Raw genomic sequence first — 21,752 nt, 5'->3', positions numbered from 1 at the left:
AACCGTGCAGGTGCAGGGAGTGATTCTCCCAGTTGTAACTTGACAAACATGGGACGGTCTCGTCATCTTCAACAGTCTACCCGTACTAGTAGGACCGTATCTGGTGCTGGTAACAGCAATTTTATGGAATCTTTTCAGAATTTTTTAGACCATCCTTTGCAAGGCCGCCAGAGACAACAAGTCTGACACATAGTCAACGGCTGGAGAGGATGATACAGGAGTATCTACAAATGAACATCGATGCCATTACTTTGCAAATGGAGCCTTGCTCCTTTTGGGCTTCAAATCTAGAAAAATGGCCAGAGCTATCCAGTTACGCTGTTACGGTTGCTGCGAGCACTGGAGACTATGTCCAGATTTCTTGCTACTGCACATGTGCGAGCGCTGGAGACTAAGTCCAGATTTCTTGCTACTGCACATGTGCGAGCGCTGGAGACTAAGTCCAGATTTCTTGCTACTGCACATGTGCGAGCGCCGGAGACTAAGTCCAATCTTGGAGCCATTGCACATGTGCGGGTGACATCATCGCTGACACGAGGTCACATGTCTCTGACACCTTCTATGCCGATTGGTCGCTGGTCATGTGCTTGTGACGTCTTGCTCGGTGATAGGCCAGCATGACGTCACTCCTGTCGTTCTGGCAGCGGATTGGCTCTGGTGTCCTCCATCTTGGATGAGGCACAGAGTCTATATAAGACCCTGACACACGCCGCATGGTGCTCAGTCCTCTTGGTTCTTGCATAAGAGTAGACGCTCTGTGCGCGTTCCTCTAGGCATTCCTCTGTCTATGCTAGGTGAGCGCTACCGGCAGGGTAGCGTTCTTATACCTTACAGCTTCGGCTGCTGTCCGTATCCTTACCTCTTAGGGGAGCGGACATAGGCAGGTGCCTGAGGCACATGGTCTGGCTGGGCCTTGTGATTCTACTCGTAGGTGGACGTTGCCGCTAGGGTAACGTTCCTTATACTGCGTCTGGCAGTTGTTCGTATCCTCGCACACTAGAGGAGCGAACAGAGGTAGGAGCTTTGTGCGGCTTACGCTGCTGTTCGTCTCTTTTGCACCACTAGAAGAGCGGACCTAGGCAGGTGCCATATCTAGTGGTTCGTATCCTCGCACACTAGTGGAGCGAACGCAGGTAGGAGCTTTGTGCGGCTTACGCTGCTGTTCGTCTCTTTTGCACCACTAGAAGAGCGGACCTAGGTAGGTGCCATTTCGCACACATTGCCTTTGTCTCTGTGATTATTAACAGAGATCATTCTACACACCCTCCAAGTAAGGGAGGAATTGCTTTACTTACTTATTATATCCTTCTGTGAGTTAACAGAGGTATTGCACTCTGCCATAGTCTGCAGCAAAGTCTTTGCACGGTGGACCCTGACTGTCTGATACTCCTTTTAGGTTATTATCAGACAGCCCCCCGTAACATTAGGACTGAGCCAAGGGTCTGGCAGTTATGGCAGAATATCAGCAGTTACACCGTTACATACAAGTACTTAAGTCATGGCTCAAGAGTATAGAGGATAAACCTCAGACCATGGTGACAGCTGCACATGATCCTCGACTTGCTCTGCCAAACAGATATTCTGGCGATGCCAGATCATGTCGTGGTTTCATTAGTCAGTGTCAGATACACCTAGAGGTCAACTCTTCTCGCTTCTCTACGGAGAGGTCCAGAGTAGGCTTTATCATCTCCTTACTTCAGGACAAAGCCTTAGAATGGGCGACTCCCCTATGGGAGCGCTCTGATGTGGTTACTCTGAGACATCAAGACTTTCTTGATGCTCTTAAGGCGGTATTCATGGGTCCGCAGGTTACCCATGATGCGGCCCTGAGACTGTTAGATCTATCTCAGGGTTCGTTATCCACTAGTTCTTATGCCATTGCTTTTAGAACTCTGGTGGCAGAACTAGATTGGCCAGAGAAGGTTTTGATTCCTATCTTCTGGAGAGGGTTGGCAGGCTATGTCAAGGATGCTCTTGCTACTCGTGAGGTCCCTGCTTCTCTGGAGGACTTGATCACAGTAGCAACGAGGATCGATGTACGCCATAAGGAACGTAGACTCGAGGTCTCTTCCTCACGCCCTAAGCATCGGGCTATTCCAGTTGTTGAGGGTCCACTACCATCTTCCTCAGCATCTGAAACATCTCCCACTCCTATGGAGTTAGGTCATACGTCCTCCAGACTACGCAAGTCTGGTCCTCCTATATGTTACGTATGTCGTCAGGCTGGGCACTATGCCAACAAGTGTCCTAGTCGTCAGGGAAACTCCCTGGCCTAGTAACCATTAGAGGGGGGTTACTAGAGACGTCTTCTGCACCCTCTAAGTGTTGTATCCCAGGTCAGCTCTCGTTATCTGAGAATACATGGCCTATTATGGCTTTTGTGGATTCCGGAGCTGACGGGATTTTTGTGTCCTCAGGATTTGTAAAGGGACACAATATTCCCTCTATCATGTTAGAGGCGCCCATTTCCTGTCCGTGTTGTTAATGGAACTATGTTGTCTGACTCCATTACATTGAGGACAGTTCCCTTGCGCCTTTCCCTGTCTCAGGGTCACATAGAGGAGATTTCTTTTCTTGTTTTGCCTGAGGGTATAGACAACGTCCTTCTGGGTCTTCCATGGCTTCGGACTCATGCTCCTCACATTGACTGGGAGTCTGACAGCATTATTAGTTGGGGTTCGAAATGTCAGTCCCGATGTCTTCCCTTACCACCTAAGGTCGTTGCGGTTGCATCAACTGATCTCTCTCCCATACCTACACCCTATTTGGATTTCGCTGACGTGTTCTCCAAACAGGGTGCTGAGGTTCTTCCACCCCATAGGCCGTATGACTGTGCCATAGACCTTATCCCAGGTTCGGTTCCACCTAAAGGCAGAGTTTACCCCCTGTCGATACCTGAGTCGGAGGCCATGTCGACCTATATAAGAGAGAGTTTAGAGAAGGGGTTCATTCGTAAGTCTGTCTCTCCCGCGGGAGCTGGGTTTTTCTTTGTTCGGAAGAAAGAGGGTGATTTGCGTCCCTGCATAGATTACAGGGGTCTCAACGCAATCACAATAAAGAACAAATACCCATTACCTTTAATTTCGGAGCTCTTTGACAGACTGAGAGGCGCTCAAGTTTTTACGAAGTTGGATCTGCGGGGTGCGTATAACTTGGTACGAATTCGAAAGGGTGACGAATGGAAGACCGCTTTTAACACCCGAGACGGTCACTATGAATACCTCGTCATGCCTTTTGGGTTATGTAATGCACCCGCAGTATTTCAGGACTTCGTAAACGATGTGTTCAGGGATTTACTGTTATCCTCAGTAGTGGTGTATCTGGACGACATCCTGATTTTTTCTCCTGATCTGGAGACTCATCGTCAGGATGTCGTTCGTGTCCTTTCCCGTTTAAGGGAGCACTCATTGTTTGCTAAACTCGAGAAATGTGTATTCGAGCAGTCCTTATTGCCTTTTTTGGGTTACATTATCTCACAAGAGGGTCTGGCTATGGATCCTGCGAAGCTCTCTGCTGTCCTGCAATGGTCCGAACCTCATTCCTTGAAGGCGGTGCAACGCTTCTTAGGATTCATAAATTATTACAGGCAGTTCATACCCCATTTTTCTACTTTGGTGGCCCCTTTGGTGGCCTTGACTAAGAAAGGTGCTAATCCCAAAGCCTGGTCTACTGAGACATCTCAGGCTTTTGAGGCAGTAAAAAGACACTTTTCAACTGCTCCCGTTCTTCAAAGACCCGATGAGAATAAGCCCTTCCTCTTAGAGGTTGATGCCTCTTCAGTGGGTGCTGGTGCGGTCTTGTATCAAAAGAACGGTGCAGGTAGAAAAAGGCCGTGTTTCTTCTTTGCTAAAACCTTTTCACCGGCAGAGAGAAACTATACCATTGGGGATAGGGAACTGCTCGCCTTGAGATTAGCCTTGGAGGAGTGGCGTCACTTGCTGGAAGGAGCGAAACATCCTTTCCAGGTCTATACAGACCATAAGAATCTGACGTACTTACAAACCGCTCAGCGTCTGAATCCTCGCCAAGCCCGCTGGTCCTTGTTTTTCTCCCGCTTTCACTTCTCCATCAACTATCTGTCTGGGAGTAAGAATAACAAGGCAGACGCCCTGTCTCGCTCTATGCTTTCTACCCAGGAAGAGATTGACGAACCTCGTCTTATCCTTCCCTCCAGGGTTTTTCATACGCTCTCCCCTGTGACGTTAGACCAAATCCCACCGGGCAAGACCTTTGTTCCGCCTGATCGACAGAATGATATACTGTCATGGGCCCACACCTCAAAGGTGGGTGGGCATTTTGGTATTAGGCGGACACGAGAGTTACTGGAGAGGTGGTATTGGTGGCCACACTTAGCCAGCCACGTCAAGAGATATGTCGGTTCCTGCTACTCGTGTGCTCGCAACCGTCCATTACGGCAGAGACCGGCTGGTCTCTTGCATCCTTTACCAGTGCCAGATAGACCATGGGAGGTGGTAGGCATGGACTTTGTGGGTGATCTTCCATGTTCACAGGGACATAGATTTGTGTGGGTCATTACGGACCATTTCTCCCGGATGGTTTATCTCGTACCGTTATCGAGAATCCCATCTTCCAGGGTACTAGCCAAACTATTCCTCAAGCATGTCTTTAGGCTTCACGGGATGCCAGATCGTATCATTTGTGATAGAGGCCCGCAATTTACTTCCCGTTTCTGGCGAGATCTTTGTAGCCTTCTGCAAATTGAGTTGAATCTCTCTTCGGCATACCATCCGGAGACTAATGGTTTGGTTGAACGTACCAATCAATCTATGATTATATACCTTCGACACTTTGTTGCTGAGAACCACGATAACTGGTCCTCCCTCCTACCCTGGGCAGAATTTGCCCTTAACAATTCGCTGGCTGAGGCCACTGGGCAGACACCGTTCGTACTCAATAATGGGCAACACCCTAGGGTACCGGTACCGTTTCCCGCTGCTGCACCTCCTCCTCTTGTGGCCGACTGGGCAACTAATGCCAGAGAGGTTTGGGATCGGACTCAAGAGTCGATCCAAGCAGCTAAGGACCGTATGAAGACGGTGTCCGATCGGTTTCGTCGCCCGGCTCCTGTCTTTTCTCCAGGGGACTTTGTGTGGCTCTCTGCAAAACACGTGAGACTTAGAGTGAGCTCTGTCAAATTTGCTCCTCGCTTCCTGGGTCCTTATGAGGTTCTTCGACAGGTAAATCCTGTAGTCTATCAATTGAAGTTACCTGTCCATCTTAGGATTCATGACATATTCCATGTCTCACTGCTAAAGCCGGCTATTTTACCTCACGCTCGTGAAGTGCACTCTCCTGCCTCTGATTCCTCTCGCTCTAGCTATGAGGTACGAGCCATAGTTGGTTCTAAGATGGTTAGAGGGCGCAGGTTCTTCTTGATAGATTGGGAGGGCTATGGCCCGGAACATCGCTCTTGGGAGCCTGAGGAGGCTGTCCATGCTCCCGACTTAGTTGCCGATTACCTGCGTCGCCGGGAGGGGGGCCCTTGAGGGGGAGGTACTGTTACGGTTGCTGCGAGCACTGGAGACTATGTCCAGATTTCTTGCTACTGCACATGTGCGAGCGCTGGAGACTAAGTCCAGATTTCTTGCTACTGCACATGTGCGAGCGCCGGAGACTAAGTCCAATCTTGGAGCCATTGCACATGTGCGGGTGACATCATCGCTGACACGAGGTCACATGTCTCTGACACCTTCTATGCCGATTGGTCGCTGGTCATGTGCTTGTGACGTCTTGCTCGGTGATAGGCCAGCATGACGTCACTCCTGTCGTTCTGGCAGCGGATTGGCTCTGGTGTCCTCCATCTTGGATGAGGCACAGAGTCTATATAAGACCCTGACACACGCCGCATGGTGCTCAGTCCTCTTGGTTCTTGCATAAGAGTAGACGCTCTGTGCGCGTTCCTCTAGGCATTCCTCTGTCTATGCTAGGTGAGCGCTACCGGCAGGGTAGCGTTCTTATACCTTACAGCTTCGGCTGCTGTCCGTATCCTTACCTCTTAGGGGAGCGGACATAGGCAGGTGCCTGAGGCACATGGTCTGGCTGGGCCTTGTGATTCTACTCGTAGGTGGACATTGCCGCTAGGGTAACGTTCCTTATACTGCGTCTGGCAGTTGTTCGTATCCTCGCACACTAGGGAGCGAACAGAGGTAGGAGCTTTGTGCGGCTTACGCTGCTGTTCGTCTCTTTTGCACCACTAGAAGAGCGGACCTAGGCAGGTGCCATATCTAGTGGTTCGTATCCTCGCACACTAGTGGAGCGAACGCAGGTAGGAGCTTTGTGCGGCTTACGCTGCTGTTCGTCTCTTTTGCACCACTAGAAGAGCGGACCTAGGTAGGTGCCATTTCGCACACATTGCCTTTGTCTCTGTGATTATTAACAGAGATCATTCTACACACCCTCCAAGTAAGGGAGGAATTGCTTTACTTACTTATTATATCCTTCTGTGAGTTAACAGAGATATTGCACTCTGCCATAGTCTGCAGCAAAGTCTTTGCACGGTGGACCCTGACTGTCTGATACTCCTTTTAGGTTATTATCAGACAGCCCCCCGTAACATACGCCTTGGAGATTTTGTCGTGTCCAGCTGCCAGCGTTGTCTCTGAACGTGTCTTCAGTGCTGCTGGGTGTGTGCTGACAGATAAGCGCACGCGTCTTTCCAGTGACAATGTGGACAGGCTGACGTTCATCAAAATGAACAAGTCATGGATCCACAAGGACTTTACTACCCCTGTGTCATCCTGGGGAGAGTAAATGCTTGTGGATTTGGAATGTGCTTGATGCAAATCAAAACATCCTGTTTGCGACTAGGGCACAAGTGCTGCCACTGAAGGGGTGTCTGTGTGGCCCAATTTTTGGAAAAAAGGGAGACTCCGCTTGGAGTAACCCTTGCTTGCTGTGTTTTTAAAAATGATCCAAGATGCACAGCGCTGGGATCAGCAAAGACTTTGCTACCTACCCCGGTGTCATCCTGGGGACGGTTAATTATGGCGTATTTTTGAATGTGCTTGATGCAAATCTAGCTGTGAAGTGTACAACTGGGGCACAAGTGCTGCCACTGAAGGGGTGGGTGTGTGTGGGGCCCAATTTTTGGAAAAAAGGGAGACTCCGCTTGGAGTAACCTTGCGGTGTTACACATGATTTTAGAAGGGCGTGCCATGCCTATATCTGTGTGTCCTCCTCTTTGTCATTGTCCATCTCTTTTGTTTTCGCATGAGTATATGTCCTTGTCATTTTCCCATGTGTTTGTGTTGTGTTGTGCGTTGTTTGTCACCTTTTGGACACCTTTGAGGGTGTTTTCTAGGTGTTTTTATGTGTTTGTGATTGCCTCCCATTGTTTCCTATGCTGTTCGAGTGGTTCGCCGAACCGGTTCGCCAAACCGAACTCGAACGAGACCTCCGTTCGCTCGAGCCAAACTGCGACCGGTTCGCTCATCTCTAGTGAGGAAGGACAGGAAGGCAGAGAGCGGCAGATATTCCGTTGCACCTATCAATCAAATAACAGTGCATGTCACAAACTTTACTTGCCTGTATTTCAGAGACTATACATCTGATCTCACAACTAAAGATATGTTTAGAATCAGCATGATAGCACCAGTATGGTTTTAACTTTAGTTGGTTAGGGACCATCCCAGATGGGTACACCTTGACGAGGTGGGATGGCTTCTTACCTTTTTGCAAAAATGTATATAGTAAGTACCCTGTTGTTAAGCACTTGCATTTTATTCATTATTAGTCAGGGCATTTTTCATACAATTTTTCTCTTTGTTTTTTTTCTTGTCTAGAGGCTGCCATTTACATGCTTGGAACGTTGCATGTTTACTGGTTTTTTGTTTCAGCTCAGTTTTTTGGTGTTTTTTTTCTTCTGTGGTATCGTTGCGGAAAGATTTTCCAAATTTCTACCTGAGTCATCTGTGGATAAGTAGTTCATGCATTTTCCCCCTGTGTGTCCTCCTTGTGTTTTCTATATTGTTCAGTGGGGTTGACTAAGAGCTCATCCCATCCGTTCCTTATTTAGTGCTAAGTACTGGGGATATCTAGGTCAGGTATCCTGCTCGGCGCATAGGTGCGGAACCTATCTAGGGTGGTGAGGGACCCCAGGGACCAAGGGTAGGTTTGGTCAAGGGTCACCATCTCCCCCTTCCTTAGATATAGGGTTCCCCTTCCCTTTTGCCATTCGCTTAGTACTTCCTTGTACCTAACGTGACAACAGTATAAGCAATCAAGAGGAAGTATCATAGACTGTATAACAGCAAAGGCAGGGAATGCAGCAGCCCTCTCTCCCCCTTCTCTAGACACAGGGTATCCCTTCCCTTTCGCCGTTCGCTTGCTTTTTCCTTGTACCTAACATGACCACAGGAAAAAAGTTCCAGGTGACACTCAAAAGTAAATGGTGCCAGGTCTATAGAAGGTATTCACAATCGAAATGAAGAAAAAGACCAGCACTCCTTGTATTCTTTATGAAAACAAATCTTTTAATTGTTCAATTCCATGGACAGTCGTCACAATGTAACCCGTATTTCGGCTTGAGCACAAGCCTTTCTCAAACAAAAGATAATCACTGCATCAAAGTTCCCACACTAAATAACAGAGGTTCATGATCCTAGTGAGAGTAAAGGGGGTGTTACATGCAGCGATATCGCTAGCAAAATCGCTGGTGAAAGCACCCGCCCCCGTCGTTTGTGCGCCACAGGCAATCACTGCCCGTGGCGCACAATTTCGTTTGGAGCCGTCATACGTACTTACCTCCCTAGCGATGTCGCTGTGACCGGAGAACCGCCTTCTTTTTAAGGGGGCGGTTCGTGCAGCGTCACAGCGATGTCACTAAGCGGCCGCCCAATAGAAACGGAGGGGCAGAGATGAGCGGCCGTAACATCCTGCCCACCTTCTTCCTTCCGCATTCCTGGCGGCTGCAGGTAAGCTGCAGTTCGTCGTTCCCGAGGTGTCACACATAACGATGTGTGCTGCCTCGGGAACGACGAACAACCTGCGTCCTCAACAGTCAACAATTTTTTAAAAAGGAACGGTATGGACGATATGGTGAGTATTTTCCATCGATAACGGTCGTTCCTTGCTGTCACACGCAACGACGTCGCTAACGATGGCAGATGTGCGTCACGGAATCCATGACCCTGGCGATTGCGTGTAACACTGCCTTAACACCCTTCTAATTTGCATAGTCAAATTTGTCCTTATTAAAACAAGTAACATATTAAATAATTTAAACCCCAGAATCTACTTCTAATATATAGAAAAAGAAAAAAAAACAAAAACGCAAAAAAGTGACAACAGTACAGCCAATCAAGAGGAACTATCATAGACTGTATAAAAGCAAAGGCAGGGAATGCAGCAGCCATATCTCCCCCTTCCATAGATACAGAGTTTCCCTTCCCTTTCGCTGTTCTCTTGGTACTTTCCCGAAGCTAACATGACAGCAAATCTAACAAGTTTCTCTACTTATCGGTAACCCCTAATTTGTTGCCGCGCATAGTTCCCATTTACTAACCGGAGTCTCCATACAAAGGGTGAGAGGCTGAGGAGGAGGAGGGTTCTGGAATTTTCCTATAAGTGGCTTTTCAGGGTTCAGTTCCTCATACTTGTGAACAATCTTTTTCAGGTGACGTTCTCTAGCAAAGAAATGGAAAAAGAAGATAACATAAGTGCCCTGCAGTTGACTATTCCAACTGGAGCATGTCTAATCCATTCCATGTGGTCCCCTACTACATTACTGCAGAAATTTACATAATATTTCTAAAAGCTATTAACCTGCTCACTACTGAATCCAACAGACTTGCTTCATCCTATATGATTTCTAATAGTTGTATGGCTCACACAAAACATTCTTTGCTACTATACAATGACTCGGATTTTACCTTTCTGACCTGGCCAATTTTTGCAATTCTGACCAGTGTCACTTTATCGGTAATAACTCTGGAACGCTTCAACGGATCCTGGTGATTCTGAGATTGTTTTTTCGTGACATATTGTTCTTCATGATAGCAGTAATTTTAGGATGATATTTTTTGCATTCACTTGTAAAAAAAAAATAAAAATCTGAAGTTTGTCAAAAATGTAGAAAATACCCCCTCACGTGACCCCTCATTAGAATTTACACCCCTCAGGAACTCATCTATAGATGTAGAGACTTTTTTTATTTTATGGACGTTTTACAGAAATAAATAAGTAGTGGAAGTTGCAGAGTGAAAATTGCAAATATGTGTCAAAGGTGAACTGGGGAACATGGGGAAGCCTATTCTGGCTCTAAAACTGGGGCCCGTGCGCTCACCCTAACACCCGGAGATACACTTAAAGGTAGGAAGGGCCAGGTCTCCAACCTAGGCCCTATCTCCTGTCCTTGAAGATATCGGAGTGGCGGTCAGATAGGAGCACTAGGAAGCAGGAGGACAGGGAGGATTTAAGATTACAAACCTTTTATTTGATTTAAAAATGCTCTAATGGCCACTACGTGTTTCAACAGCTGATAGCTGTCTTCATCAGGTGATACCTGATGAAGACAGCTATCAGCTGTTGAAACACGTAGTGGCCATTAGAGAGTTTTTAAATCAAATAAAAGGTTTGTAATCTTAAATCCTCCCTGTCTTCCTGCTTCCTAGCGCTCCTATCTGACCGCCACTCCGATATCTTCACTTGCATTATCCCCTTGAAGGATTAACGGCAGTCGCAGCTCTGGGTGCGGTGAGCCTCCACAACACTTACCAGGACCCACGGTTGCTGCGATACTGGGTTGTTCTGACTGCACAGGACCTGCGGTGACGTACTTCCGGGTGCTCGCTGTCACGTGACCAACCCGGAAGGATTCGTTCCACTCTGCTCCCCAGGATTTTCAGACAGCTCCAGGCTTCAGCGGGACCCAGTGGATCCTTTACTGCAATAACCGGGGTTATGCACGGGTGCACAACCTTTTGAGGTGAGCAGCCTCCAGGTATTTCCCTAATCCCCTTCACCACCGGGTGCTACTCCGCGCATCTCCCTCTCTCCTTTGTACCTATTTCTTGTCCCTGTCCCTGATGGTAAGACCCCTCTCTACAACCCACCACCCGGGAAGAAGGGGCAAGAACAGAAATCTACACCTCATCGACAAATATGGAGAAAACAGGGGTAACAATGACTACAACTCGTACACATGGCAACCACACACAAAGAAGCCACTAAAAGTGCATGAGGGGGGACAATATAAAAGGGAGGAAAGAAAACAGATTACTGGGTAACATCCATACAATTCAACCAGCACACCTAGAATTGCTGCAGCAAGCACTAAATGCTGCAGCCCACAAAGAAAGTCACAAAGAGGGTTTCTTCAGCTCCTTCCTCCTCTTGGCCAAGCTACCAAATTAATGAAAATAACTGCACCCTCTGGTGGAAGTTGAGGGTATTTATAGGATCTGGTCCCAAATGGAAACACCTGACCAGGAGTTACGAGCTGCTGGAAGGACAACTGACATTAACCCTCTCCTCCCCAAAGGAAAGGGAATCCATTTACAAAACAGAGTCCCACAAGATGAAGTGAAACTCCGACCCAGGACCTGTCACCAAAATCTGCAACAGAGGAAAGCCAATGACAATATGCCATTGTAGTGCTCAATACATTGTAGTGCCCAATACATTGTGCCCAGCTTGTGTTTCTAGAACCACGTACCTACAAAATAAGTGCACTCTCCTCACTATGTTAATGTTAAACATGTATTTCTAAAATACAGTTTAGGCCCATTGTGGGGCTCAGAAGAGAGGGGGCATTTATATTTAAGAGAACAGATTTCACTAGATTTATTTTGGTGGGAGCCACATCACTTTTCCATGGCCTTTGTGCTACTAGTAATTTGGACACCCCCTATATTTCTGTAAACAGGTGGGGACTTGTTTTTTTTGTGGTTTCAGTTGAAGCATTTATTGGTGGCATGTTGGGGTATAGAAAATTTTGGATCAGTTCACATTTATCCGGTGCTCTAAGCTGAGCACTTACATTGGGGTTTCCATCTAAATATCTGAAACATGTAATTCAAATGAAACCCTCCATGAATCTATTCACTAATTGGGCAGCAAAGTTACTATGGACTCCTTTTGGTGTCTGTTTAGTAGTGTCTGGCTTTTCAGGAGGTGCGCAAACCTGAGGTTGACCTCCTTTTGTGCACACCTAAAGAGATGGACACCACTGGATCACAGGCCAGACAAAGTCCACAGGGACTCCATCTGCCTCATTATAGGGAATCTTCCATCAGGTGGTCTGTCTGAATCACGTATTTCAGATATTTACATGCAATCCTTGGTGTAAGTGCTCAATGTAGAGGGTAGGATAAATGTGAGCTGAGCCTTACTGAGATCTTTGAGAGGAATTGTTTTTGCATCTCTATATTCTCAGATCTATAAGTTTTGCATCTTTCCACTGATGGAGATGTTTGGCAGCTTGGTTTTTGCAGGACAAGATAAAGTTTCGAGTGATACCATTTTTATTTACATTTGTCTTTTTGTTTGCGTTTTATTTCACTTTTTGCTCGAGGATAGATTTATGCCTAGTTTTTTATTTACGGTATCTTTTTTTTTATCACTGGAGGGGTTAAATAGTTTGAGAGTTTTATATATCGGGTTATTCCCAATGCGGCAATACCAAATATATTTACTTTTTTGTTTTTATATAAATATACGTATTTATTGATATAATATTTTTACATTTTTTTGTGATTTTTTTTAAATATTTTACAATTTTTTTTTTACTTTTTTTAAACTTTTTTTACTTAGTCACTCTTTAGGACTTTAGCTTTCATTATTCTACTGATATAATGCATTGCCATGCACTAGCACTGGCATAAGCCTTTTAGACCATGCTCCTGGCATGGTCTAACAGGCTTGTCATAGCTTGCTGACCTTGAGGTCATCATGAGAACCTCAAGTTGCCATTGCGCAAAGATTGCATACTTGCTATGACGTAGTGGTGATGCCAATTGGATGGAAGAGGGAAGTTCCTTCCTTTGTCAGCCTCCAATATTTGGCAATTGACACCAATTGCGACATTTAAAGGGCTAAACAGCCCGGGGCGGTGCACGCACCGCTCCTGGCTTTGACAGCCGTGGTTTGTCTATCATGTTAATGGCGATCGCGCATGCACAACTTCTGTAATAGTAGATATATATATATATACTAGTCTTACTTGGTTTTTAACATTTTGGGAAGACCGATGTTCTGGTGGTTGATGTCCTCTGTCAGAAGAGCAATTTCTGAATGTAGCTTCTGAACTTTTCGGCCCAAGTCATTGTGATCTAGGCAGGATATGGAGATAAAAACTTATGAAGACAAACGATAAAATAGGTCAAATATATATCAAAATATGTTCAATATTGAGAGCTCATACATTTTGTAATATAAAGTCTATCTCAATGAAGTTCGGAAATTAAGTTCTCAAGAACTTCACGGAACGGATCTGGCAAAATTTGGCACATTTGAAAGAAAAGTTCCAAACTTCCAAATTTGTAAAAATAGAAATGTCCTTCCTCACCTTTGAGAAGCCTAACCTAACTATTGATTGCGCACATCCCCCTCACCTTGTCATCCCTAGTGTAGTCATGCTATTTAGACCGGAATTGAATGAAATTTTGATTGTCAACAGCTGGTGAGTTCCATATTACTATGATTGTTCTTCTGCATCGTCACCTCTTACCTTAATTTATCCTGAGATATGTAACGCAAAACAACCAAAAAGATTTCCTGATACTCTGCCAAGAGATGATTTTGTTATTTTAATCTACGATGTGTGTGGCCACCAAGTTGTTAGGATGTAAGATGCTACCAGTTGAGCTTCATTTCAGAGACATGTGTGTAACAGATGGCCAGGGAACACAGGAAATCCTATGCAGACCCTAAGGCTGGGGTCCCTGATCTCACCCTCCCACCCAGAGGTACTCTTGAAGGTAGGGAGGTCTGGGCCCCCGACCTGGCCCTTACTCCTGTCCTGGCCCTGATGACAAAGTCCCCACCACACCCACCACCCAGAGGACTGACCAGGATGTAGATCAAAAAAACCCCACCAACAAAAGACAAGGGTAAATCAAAACTCATGCACACCTAAAACCTACACCGCGGAGCAACCAAAGCATATATGGGAATGGGTAATAAGAGAAAGGTGGAAGTAACAAAAAGAGACTACTTTTAACAAACCACAACTCACACCAAACAGTAAGGCCTTGTTCACGCACTGTGGTTTTACCCGCTTTTTTTGAGGTTCTGCTGCAGAAATTTCTCAAGAAAATGGTTGTAACCTTTCGGCCATGTGCGCTCTTGAAAGTGCCTTTTCTTAAGAAAAATCCGGACCCTCTTAAAGAATCCCGCACCCGCGGTAAAAAACCGCACCAAAACTGCAGCGAAATCCGCATGCGGTTGTACTGCGGTTTGTCGCGGATTTACCCTGGATTTGTCGCAGGTTGGATTTGAGCGCACTTGGGGTCAAAAATCTCACCAATACCGCACTGGTTGGTGCCTGCAGTTTTTTTTACAATTATCTATGGCAAAAAACGCAGATACCTGCGGAAAAGAAGTGACATGCTCATTAATTCCGCAGCGGAAAATCCGCGGGTATAAAAAAATGCAGTGTGCGGACAGCATTTTTTAAAACCCATAGGATTTACTGGGGAATGACTGCAGCAATGTTAGACACATTTTCTGCAGCAATTCCGCGGCAAATCTGCGGAAAAATCCGCGGTAAATCTGCAGCGTGCGCACAGGGCCTTCTGCAGACATTCCCCAGCAAAACATATGGAAAAAAAATAGCTGTGCGCACACTGCGTTTTTTTCTCAAGAACATTCTTTCTGCAGAATTTCTTGAGAAAAAGAATGTGCATATCACTTCTTTTCTGCAGGTACCTGCGTTTTTTACAATAGATAATGGTAAAAAACCGCAGGGACCAACCTGCGGAAAAAAACACACCAAAACCGCACAAAACCGCGTTAAAATGCATGCGGTTTTTGGTATGGTATTGGTTCGGTTTTTAACTGCAAGTGCTCTAATCTTTCAGACTCTTAAGAAATTTCTTGAGAAAAATCCTTTTTTTAGTGTGAGCAAAGCCTTACAGCAAAAACCACGTCCTCTCTGCTAAAGGCTAGCTCCAAACTGAATTGAATAACCAGCAAACTCTCCAGGAAGCAGAGGGCTTATGTCCAAGCCTAAAGTGATTAACTGCTAACCACTGAACAACAACTGCTGCTACACTAGAGGAAGAGTGCCTGAAGGAAAAAACACGTTTAAAGTGCATGGTCTCAGATGGTAAGGAAAAGGTTAGCCCTGAGCCTGTCCTAGACACGTGATATTTATGCTCACATCGCAATAAAGTATATAATTTTTATCATTAACTTAGAATCATAAGCGTTAAAGGGAATCTGCCAGCAGGTTTTTGCTATGTAAGCTGAAGACAGCATGCTGCAAGGGTTAACACAGAGAATTCAGGGATGCCTGTCTTGTCAAGGTCCATTATGTTCATGTCACAATAAAGTGAAGAATTTCTATCAGTAATTTGGAATCATTAATAAAAGTTAAAGGGAATTTGTCAGCAGGTTTTTGCTATGTAAGCTGAAGACAGCATGCTGCAAGGGTTAACACAGAGAATTCAGGGATGCCTGTCTTGTCAAGGTCCATTATGTTCATGTCACAATAAAGTGAAGAACTTCTATCAGTAATTTGGAATCATTAATAAAAGTTAAAGGCAATTCGTCAGTAGGTTTTTGCTATGTAAGCTGAAGACAGCATGCTGTAGGGGTTAACACAGAGAATTCAGGGATGCCTGTCTTGTCAAGGTCCATTATGTTCATGTCACAATAAAGTGAAGAATTTCTATCAGTAATTTGGAATCATTAATAAAAGTTAAAGGGAATTCGTCAGTAGGTTTTTGCTATGTAAGCTGAAGACAGCATGCTGTAGGGGTTAACACAGAGAATTCAGGGATGCCTGTATTGTCAAGGTCCGATCTGTTGCTTATTTGCTATGTTGGTTTAAACATAAGGACTTCTCATTGCTCAAACTATGTCACGTGCATGCCTCCTTTTCGATGTATATCTTTATAGAGAGCCTGGTGTGGGCGGGGTTTGCTCCCTCAGCTCTGTTGTATTGCTAAATCTAAAAATTCTGATTTTATCAGAACGGCTGCACCCAGTAATCTAAGTGATACATCGTTGGATTCAGAATCTCTTTGCCTACATCATGCTGCTCTCTGATGAGGTAGCAAAAACCTGCTGACAGATTCCCTTTAAACATGTGCACACATATATGCCCAGTAATAAAAATCATGGAAGCCATTGATATAATACTCCATGTTTTGTGAGTCTCTTACCTCCAATTACCCAGTTACTCCTAGTTTTCTTATTTTTGTTGTCCTCCATCGATGTTTTTTTGGTCCTGTAGATGATTAAAACAGTCACACACGTTCATCGATGGATTAGAGCAATCACTTGATGTAGAGGAATGCATATTTAATGATATACAGGGTCATGTAATCAAATCATGGCAAAAGTAGGATGTGAAAAAAGAAAAAAATAATTCTCACTTAACCACTCTCCTGTCTAAATGCTCACTTGTCCCACCGCCCCTGCCCTTGATCAGGTCCTCCATAGTAAAATTCGAGGAGAATTCAATACCACTCAATACATTTACTCATCTCCAATGCTATTATAGTATCTTCCGTTAGCACTTTTTCGTGTTAGTGCAGTCTGACTACACTAACTGTAAAGAATCCTTTCCAACTAAGATGTGTTAACTTTTTAAGAATTATTTCAATACAAATGAGAAAACCTGCAAAAATTCAAATGTCCATATTCGTTTGAATTTTAAATTGAATCTGTTACATGTGAATCAAATGTGTGAATCCAAGTTTTTAAGGAAAATTAGAAATAAATTTGATTCTATTTGAACTGATTTGTTCATTTCTAACATTCAATGTTGCATTCATAAAGTCAATATGGCAGCAGAAGTGAAATCTGATTAAAAAAAAAAAAATTGATTATTTTTATGAAATAGCGCCACTCTTGTTGAAAGGTGGTGTCTGGTATTGCAACTTTGCACTATTCGAATTCATAGGGCTAAGCTGCACTACTGGAAACCATGAATGGTTCTTTTTATGGAAAATGGATGCAATTCTATTAGTTTTCAGTAATTAAAATAAAAAAAATAATTAATTGATTAGGGTTAGAGGGTAGTTGTCACGCTGCACTAGGAGAAACTGAAGTTACAAGCAATGTAACTTAAGAGTGCAGTTAGCAGGTAAACCACCAGAGGGCAATAAAGTAGTCGGAATACCAGGTCAGCAGCAGGATATCTCGTCAATAGCACAGGGATAGACAAATCGTGGTCAGGTGATAGCCAAGAGTCAGAAGCCGAGAAGTCACAGATACAGCTGAAGGGAGAGACGGAGGTCGGGGTCAGGAATGTGGATACAGGTCAGATTCCAGGAAGTCCAAGTACAAACAAGGGAGGAGGACAAACAGGTCAATATTGGGATAAGACAGACAGGGAAGGATGCACAGTAAACAGAAGTGGGTAGTTAGGGACTGGGACAGACAGACGAACTGAGGAGGGTATGGGCCAGAACCAGGTAGCAGGGACGCAGGACAGATCAGGTGACCCACCAGAGCCAGCAATACAGGCTGCAGAGCATACACTATCACTGGCCCTGAACCGGAGGTGCAGCACCAGAAAATGGTGTCCCAGAAACCAAAGGGAGGCAGAGAGGAGTTAATCCATGACATGACCAGGCCGGAGCTGGGTGAAAAAACAGTGGCACATACCGGCCTGGATCTTGACAGTGGTGTCTGGCATTGCAACTTTTCATAGGACTAAACTACACCACCAGAAACAACATAAATGGTTCACTTTCTGGAAAATGGATGCAATTTTATTAGTTTTTAATACTTAAAATAAGAAATAATTAATTGATTAGGGTTGGGGTTAAGGGTTAGCGTTAGAGGGTGGTGTTTGGTATCGCAACTTTTCACTATTCAAATTCATAAGATTAAACTACACTACCAGAAACAACATGAATGGTTCCGTTTCTGAAAATTGGATGAAATTTTATTTGTCTTTAATAATTAGAAATTAATTAATTGATAAGGGCAGGGTTAGGGTTAAAAGTTAGAGCAGAGGTCTCAAACACACAGTCCGCAGGCCGCATGCGGCCCCTGAGGCTGCTTGTTGCGGCCCGCAGATCCCATGACCATCGCAGCCCTATGCCCGGGGCCGACACTGGCAGGACGTTACTACAATTAAATCCTTTGCGTTGCCGCGCAGAGGAGCTGTCCGTATACCAATGGCTGCTGGTCGCCAATCAGATGCAAGGAAGTGACGTTGCTGTATGACGCCACCTCCTTGCATCTGATTGGTGGCCAGCAGCCATCTCCTCTGCGCGACACCGCAAATGATTAGATTTTAGTAAAGTCCTGCTGACCCCGGCCCCGGGCATAGAGCTGCCATCGTCATGAGCCACAACAAGCAGGTACGTGCTCATGATCATTTCTTGCTGCATCCTGGATGCCGCGGGTCCTGACCTGTGGGGTTGCATGTCTCCTCCGCAGGAGACCGCAGCTGCCCATGCCTGCGATCAGGGTTCGGAGCGCTGTGGTCTCCTCACTGTGTGTGTGTGTTACTACAAGGATGGCACAAAACTACTGGACACACTACTACAAGGATGGCAGAAAACTACTGGGCACATTATTACAAGGATGGCACAAAACTGCTGGGCACACTATTACAAGGATGGCACAAAACTACTAGGCACACTACTACAAGGATGGCACAAAACCTCTGGGCACACTACTACAAGGATGGCAAAAAACTACTGGGCACACCACTACAAGGATGGCACAAAACTACTGGGCACACTGCTACAAGGATAGCACAAAACTACTGGGCACACTACTAAAAGGATGGCACAAAACTTCTGGGCACACTACTACAAGGATGGCACAAAACTACTGGGTACACCACTACAAGGATGGCAAAAAACTACTGGGCACACCACTATAAGGATGGCACAAGACTACTGGGCACACTACTACAAGGATGGCACAAAACTACTGGGCACACTACTAAAAGGATGGCACAAAACTTCTGGGCACACTACTACAAGGATGGCACAAAACTAGTGGGCACACTACTACAAGGATGGCAAAAAACTACTGGGCACACCACTACAAGGATGGCACAAAACTACTGGGCACACTATTACAAGGATGGCACAACACTACTGGGCACACTATTACAAGGATGGCAAAAAACTACTGGGCACACTACTACAAGGATGGCACAATACTACTGGGCACACTATTACAAGGATGGCACAAAACTAGTGGGCACACTGCTACAAGGATGGCACAAAACTACTGGGCACACCACTACAACGATGGCACAAAACTACTGGGCACACTATTACAAGGATGGCACAAAACTACTGGGCACACTACTACAAGGATAGCACAAAACTACTGGGCACACTACTACAAGGATAGCACAAAACTACTGGGCACACTACTACAAGGATGGCAAAAAACTACTGGGCACACCACTACAAGGATGGCACAAAACTACTGGGCACACCACTACAAGGATGGCACAAAACTACTGGGCACACTACTACAAGGATGGCACAAGGGTACTAGGCACAATACTACAAGGATGGGCACAAAGGTACTGGGCACAATATTACAAGGATGGCCATAAAACTACTGGGCACAATATTACAGGGCACAAGCATGAGCACAATATCACAAGGATGAGCACAATACTACAGGAGACAAGGATCGGCACAATACTACTGGGCACAATACTACAGGGCACAAAGATGGACACAATATTACTGGGCATAAGTATAGGCACAAAACCACAAGGATGAGCACAATACTACAAGGCACAAGGATGGGCACAATACTACAAGAAACAGCACAATACTACTACAGGGCATAAGAATGGGCACAATACTACTGGGCACAATACCACAAGGATGGGAACAATACTACAGGGCAGGCACACAGATAGGCACAATACCACAAGGATGAGCACAATACTACAGTGCACAAGGATGGGAACAATACTACAATGCACAATACCACAAGTATGAGCACAATACTACAGGGCACACGGATGGGCACAATACTACAATGCACAATACCACAAGGATGGGCACAATACTACAGGGCTCACGGATGGGTACAATACCACAAGGATGAGAACAATACTACTGGGCACAATACTACAGGGCACAAGGATGGGCACAATACTACAATGCACAATACCACAAGGATGAGCACAATACTACAGTGCACAAGGATGAGCACAATACTACAATGCCCAATACCACAAGGATGGGCACAATACTACAGGGCACACGGATGGGTACAATACCACAAGGATGAGCACAATACTACAGTGCACAAGGATGGGCACAATACTACAATGCACAATACCACAAGGATGGGCACAATACTACAGGGCACACGGATGGGCACAATACTACAATGCACAATACCACAAGGATGGGCACAATACTACAGGGCACACTGATGGGTACAATACCACAAGGATGAGAACAATACTACTGGGCACAATACTACAGGGCACACGGATGGGCACAATGCTACAGGGCACAAGGATGGGCAGAATACTACTGGGCACAATACCACAAGAATGAGCACCTTACTACAGGGCACACAGATGAGGGACATTACTGCAGCATGGGGACATTACTACAATATGTTGGCTGAGATTACTATATGATGCTGCTAATTTTAAAACAATATTACAAGAAAGTGATAAAATGTAAAAAAAAATTCAAAATAAAGCATGACTTTTTTTGCCATTAAAAATGCTTTTTTATTTAAACTTAACTAAACAAAAAAAGTGCAGGTTTGTTATCATAAGCAAAAAATGTTCAAAAAAGTGATCCAATAGTGTATAGGAAAAAAACATGAAATCATTAAAAATGTCACTTTGCCTGCAAAGAATGCGGCCCCTCTAATTTTTTTTTTCTATATGCCGCCCATACACCCAGCTGAGTTTGAGACCCCTGGGTTAGAGGGTGGTGTCTGGTATTGCAACTTTGCAGTATTCAAATTCGTAGGACTAAACTTCACTACCGGAAACAACATGAATGGTTCTGTTTCTGGAAAGTGGATGCAATTTTATTAGTTTTCAGTAATTAAAATAAGAAATTAATTAATTGATCCAATTACAAGGGGACATTTAGTTTAATCCATATATAAATGCATCGATTGAGCCTCAAAATGGCAAATTGTGCATTTTAATGGTTGGCAGCATTTGCTAAGACATTTATTTTCTTTTTATCCAATTTGTTTTTATTAAGAAAGTCTCATAGGTCTTGTTCCACATCAGTGTCTTACAGAATTCAGATAAATTATGACTTGAAGTCAATACTAGGTATGAGCATGTGTATATTTATTGTGTTATCTCCGGAAAAAATGAGTCTTACAATCCACAGACATTTCCATGATAATAAGATCACCCCAAACATAAAAGATGAAGAGGAAAAAAAAATCTGAACGAATAGGATTTGCAGCACATTGCGATCCTGAGATCTTTTGCTCAGTGATAGAAGATGACGGACGGCTCTGATGCTCTCGAAGACGTGACTAACTCATTTACTGAAAGGACGTCCAGAGGACAAGTACATGTAAACATGCTAGATATAGACCCGGACCACAAAAGAGAATTGAAGCTATCAGTGATGCTAAAA

At 44.9% G+C, this 21,752-nt stretch overlaps 1 protein-coding gene across 3 annotated transcripts in view; it reads right to left on the bottom strand.

The window, feature by feature from the left end:
- Window positions 1–21,752, bottom strand: part of C11H19orf81 (chromosome 11 C19orf81 homolog) — a 68,385-nt gene that overhangs the window by 38,516 nt on the left and 8,117 nt on the right. For 2 of the 3 annotated variants that reach the window (XM_075327877.1, XM_075327878.1), the window contains exons 3-5: window positions 16,347–16,411; window positions 13,181–13,313; window positions 9,524–9,644 (exon numbers count right to left, since the gene is read on the bottom strand). In XM_075327877.1, coding sequence (XP_075183992.1) covers window positions 9,524–9,644; window positions 13,181–13,313; window positions 16,347–16,411 — 319 coding nt within the window. The remainder of the gene's footprint in view (window positions 1–9,523; window positions 9,645–13,180; window positions 13,314–16,346; window positions 16,412–21,752) is intronic. The other variant, XM_075327879.1, reaches the window with a different exon arrangement.

Source organism: Anomaloglossus baeobatrachus, chromosome 11 (assembly GCF_048569485.1).
Source record: "Anomaloglossus baeobatrachus isolate aAnoBae1 chromosome 11, aAnoBae1.hap1, whole genome shotgun sequence".
Classification (NCBI taxonomy): Eukaryota; Metazoa; Chordata; class Amphibia; order Anura; family Aromobatidae; genus Anomaloglossus; species Anomaloglossus baeobatrachus.
This window is presented reverse-complemented; position numbering and strand designations above follow the sequence as displayed.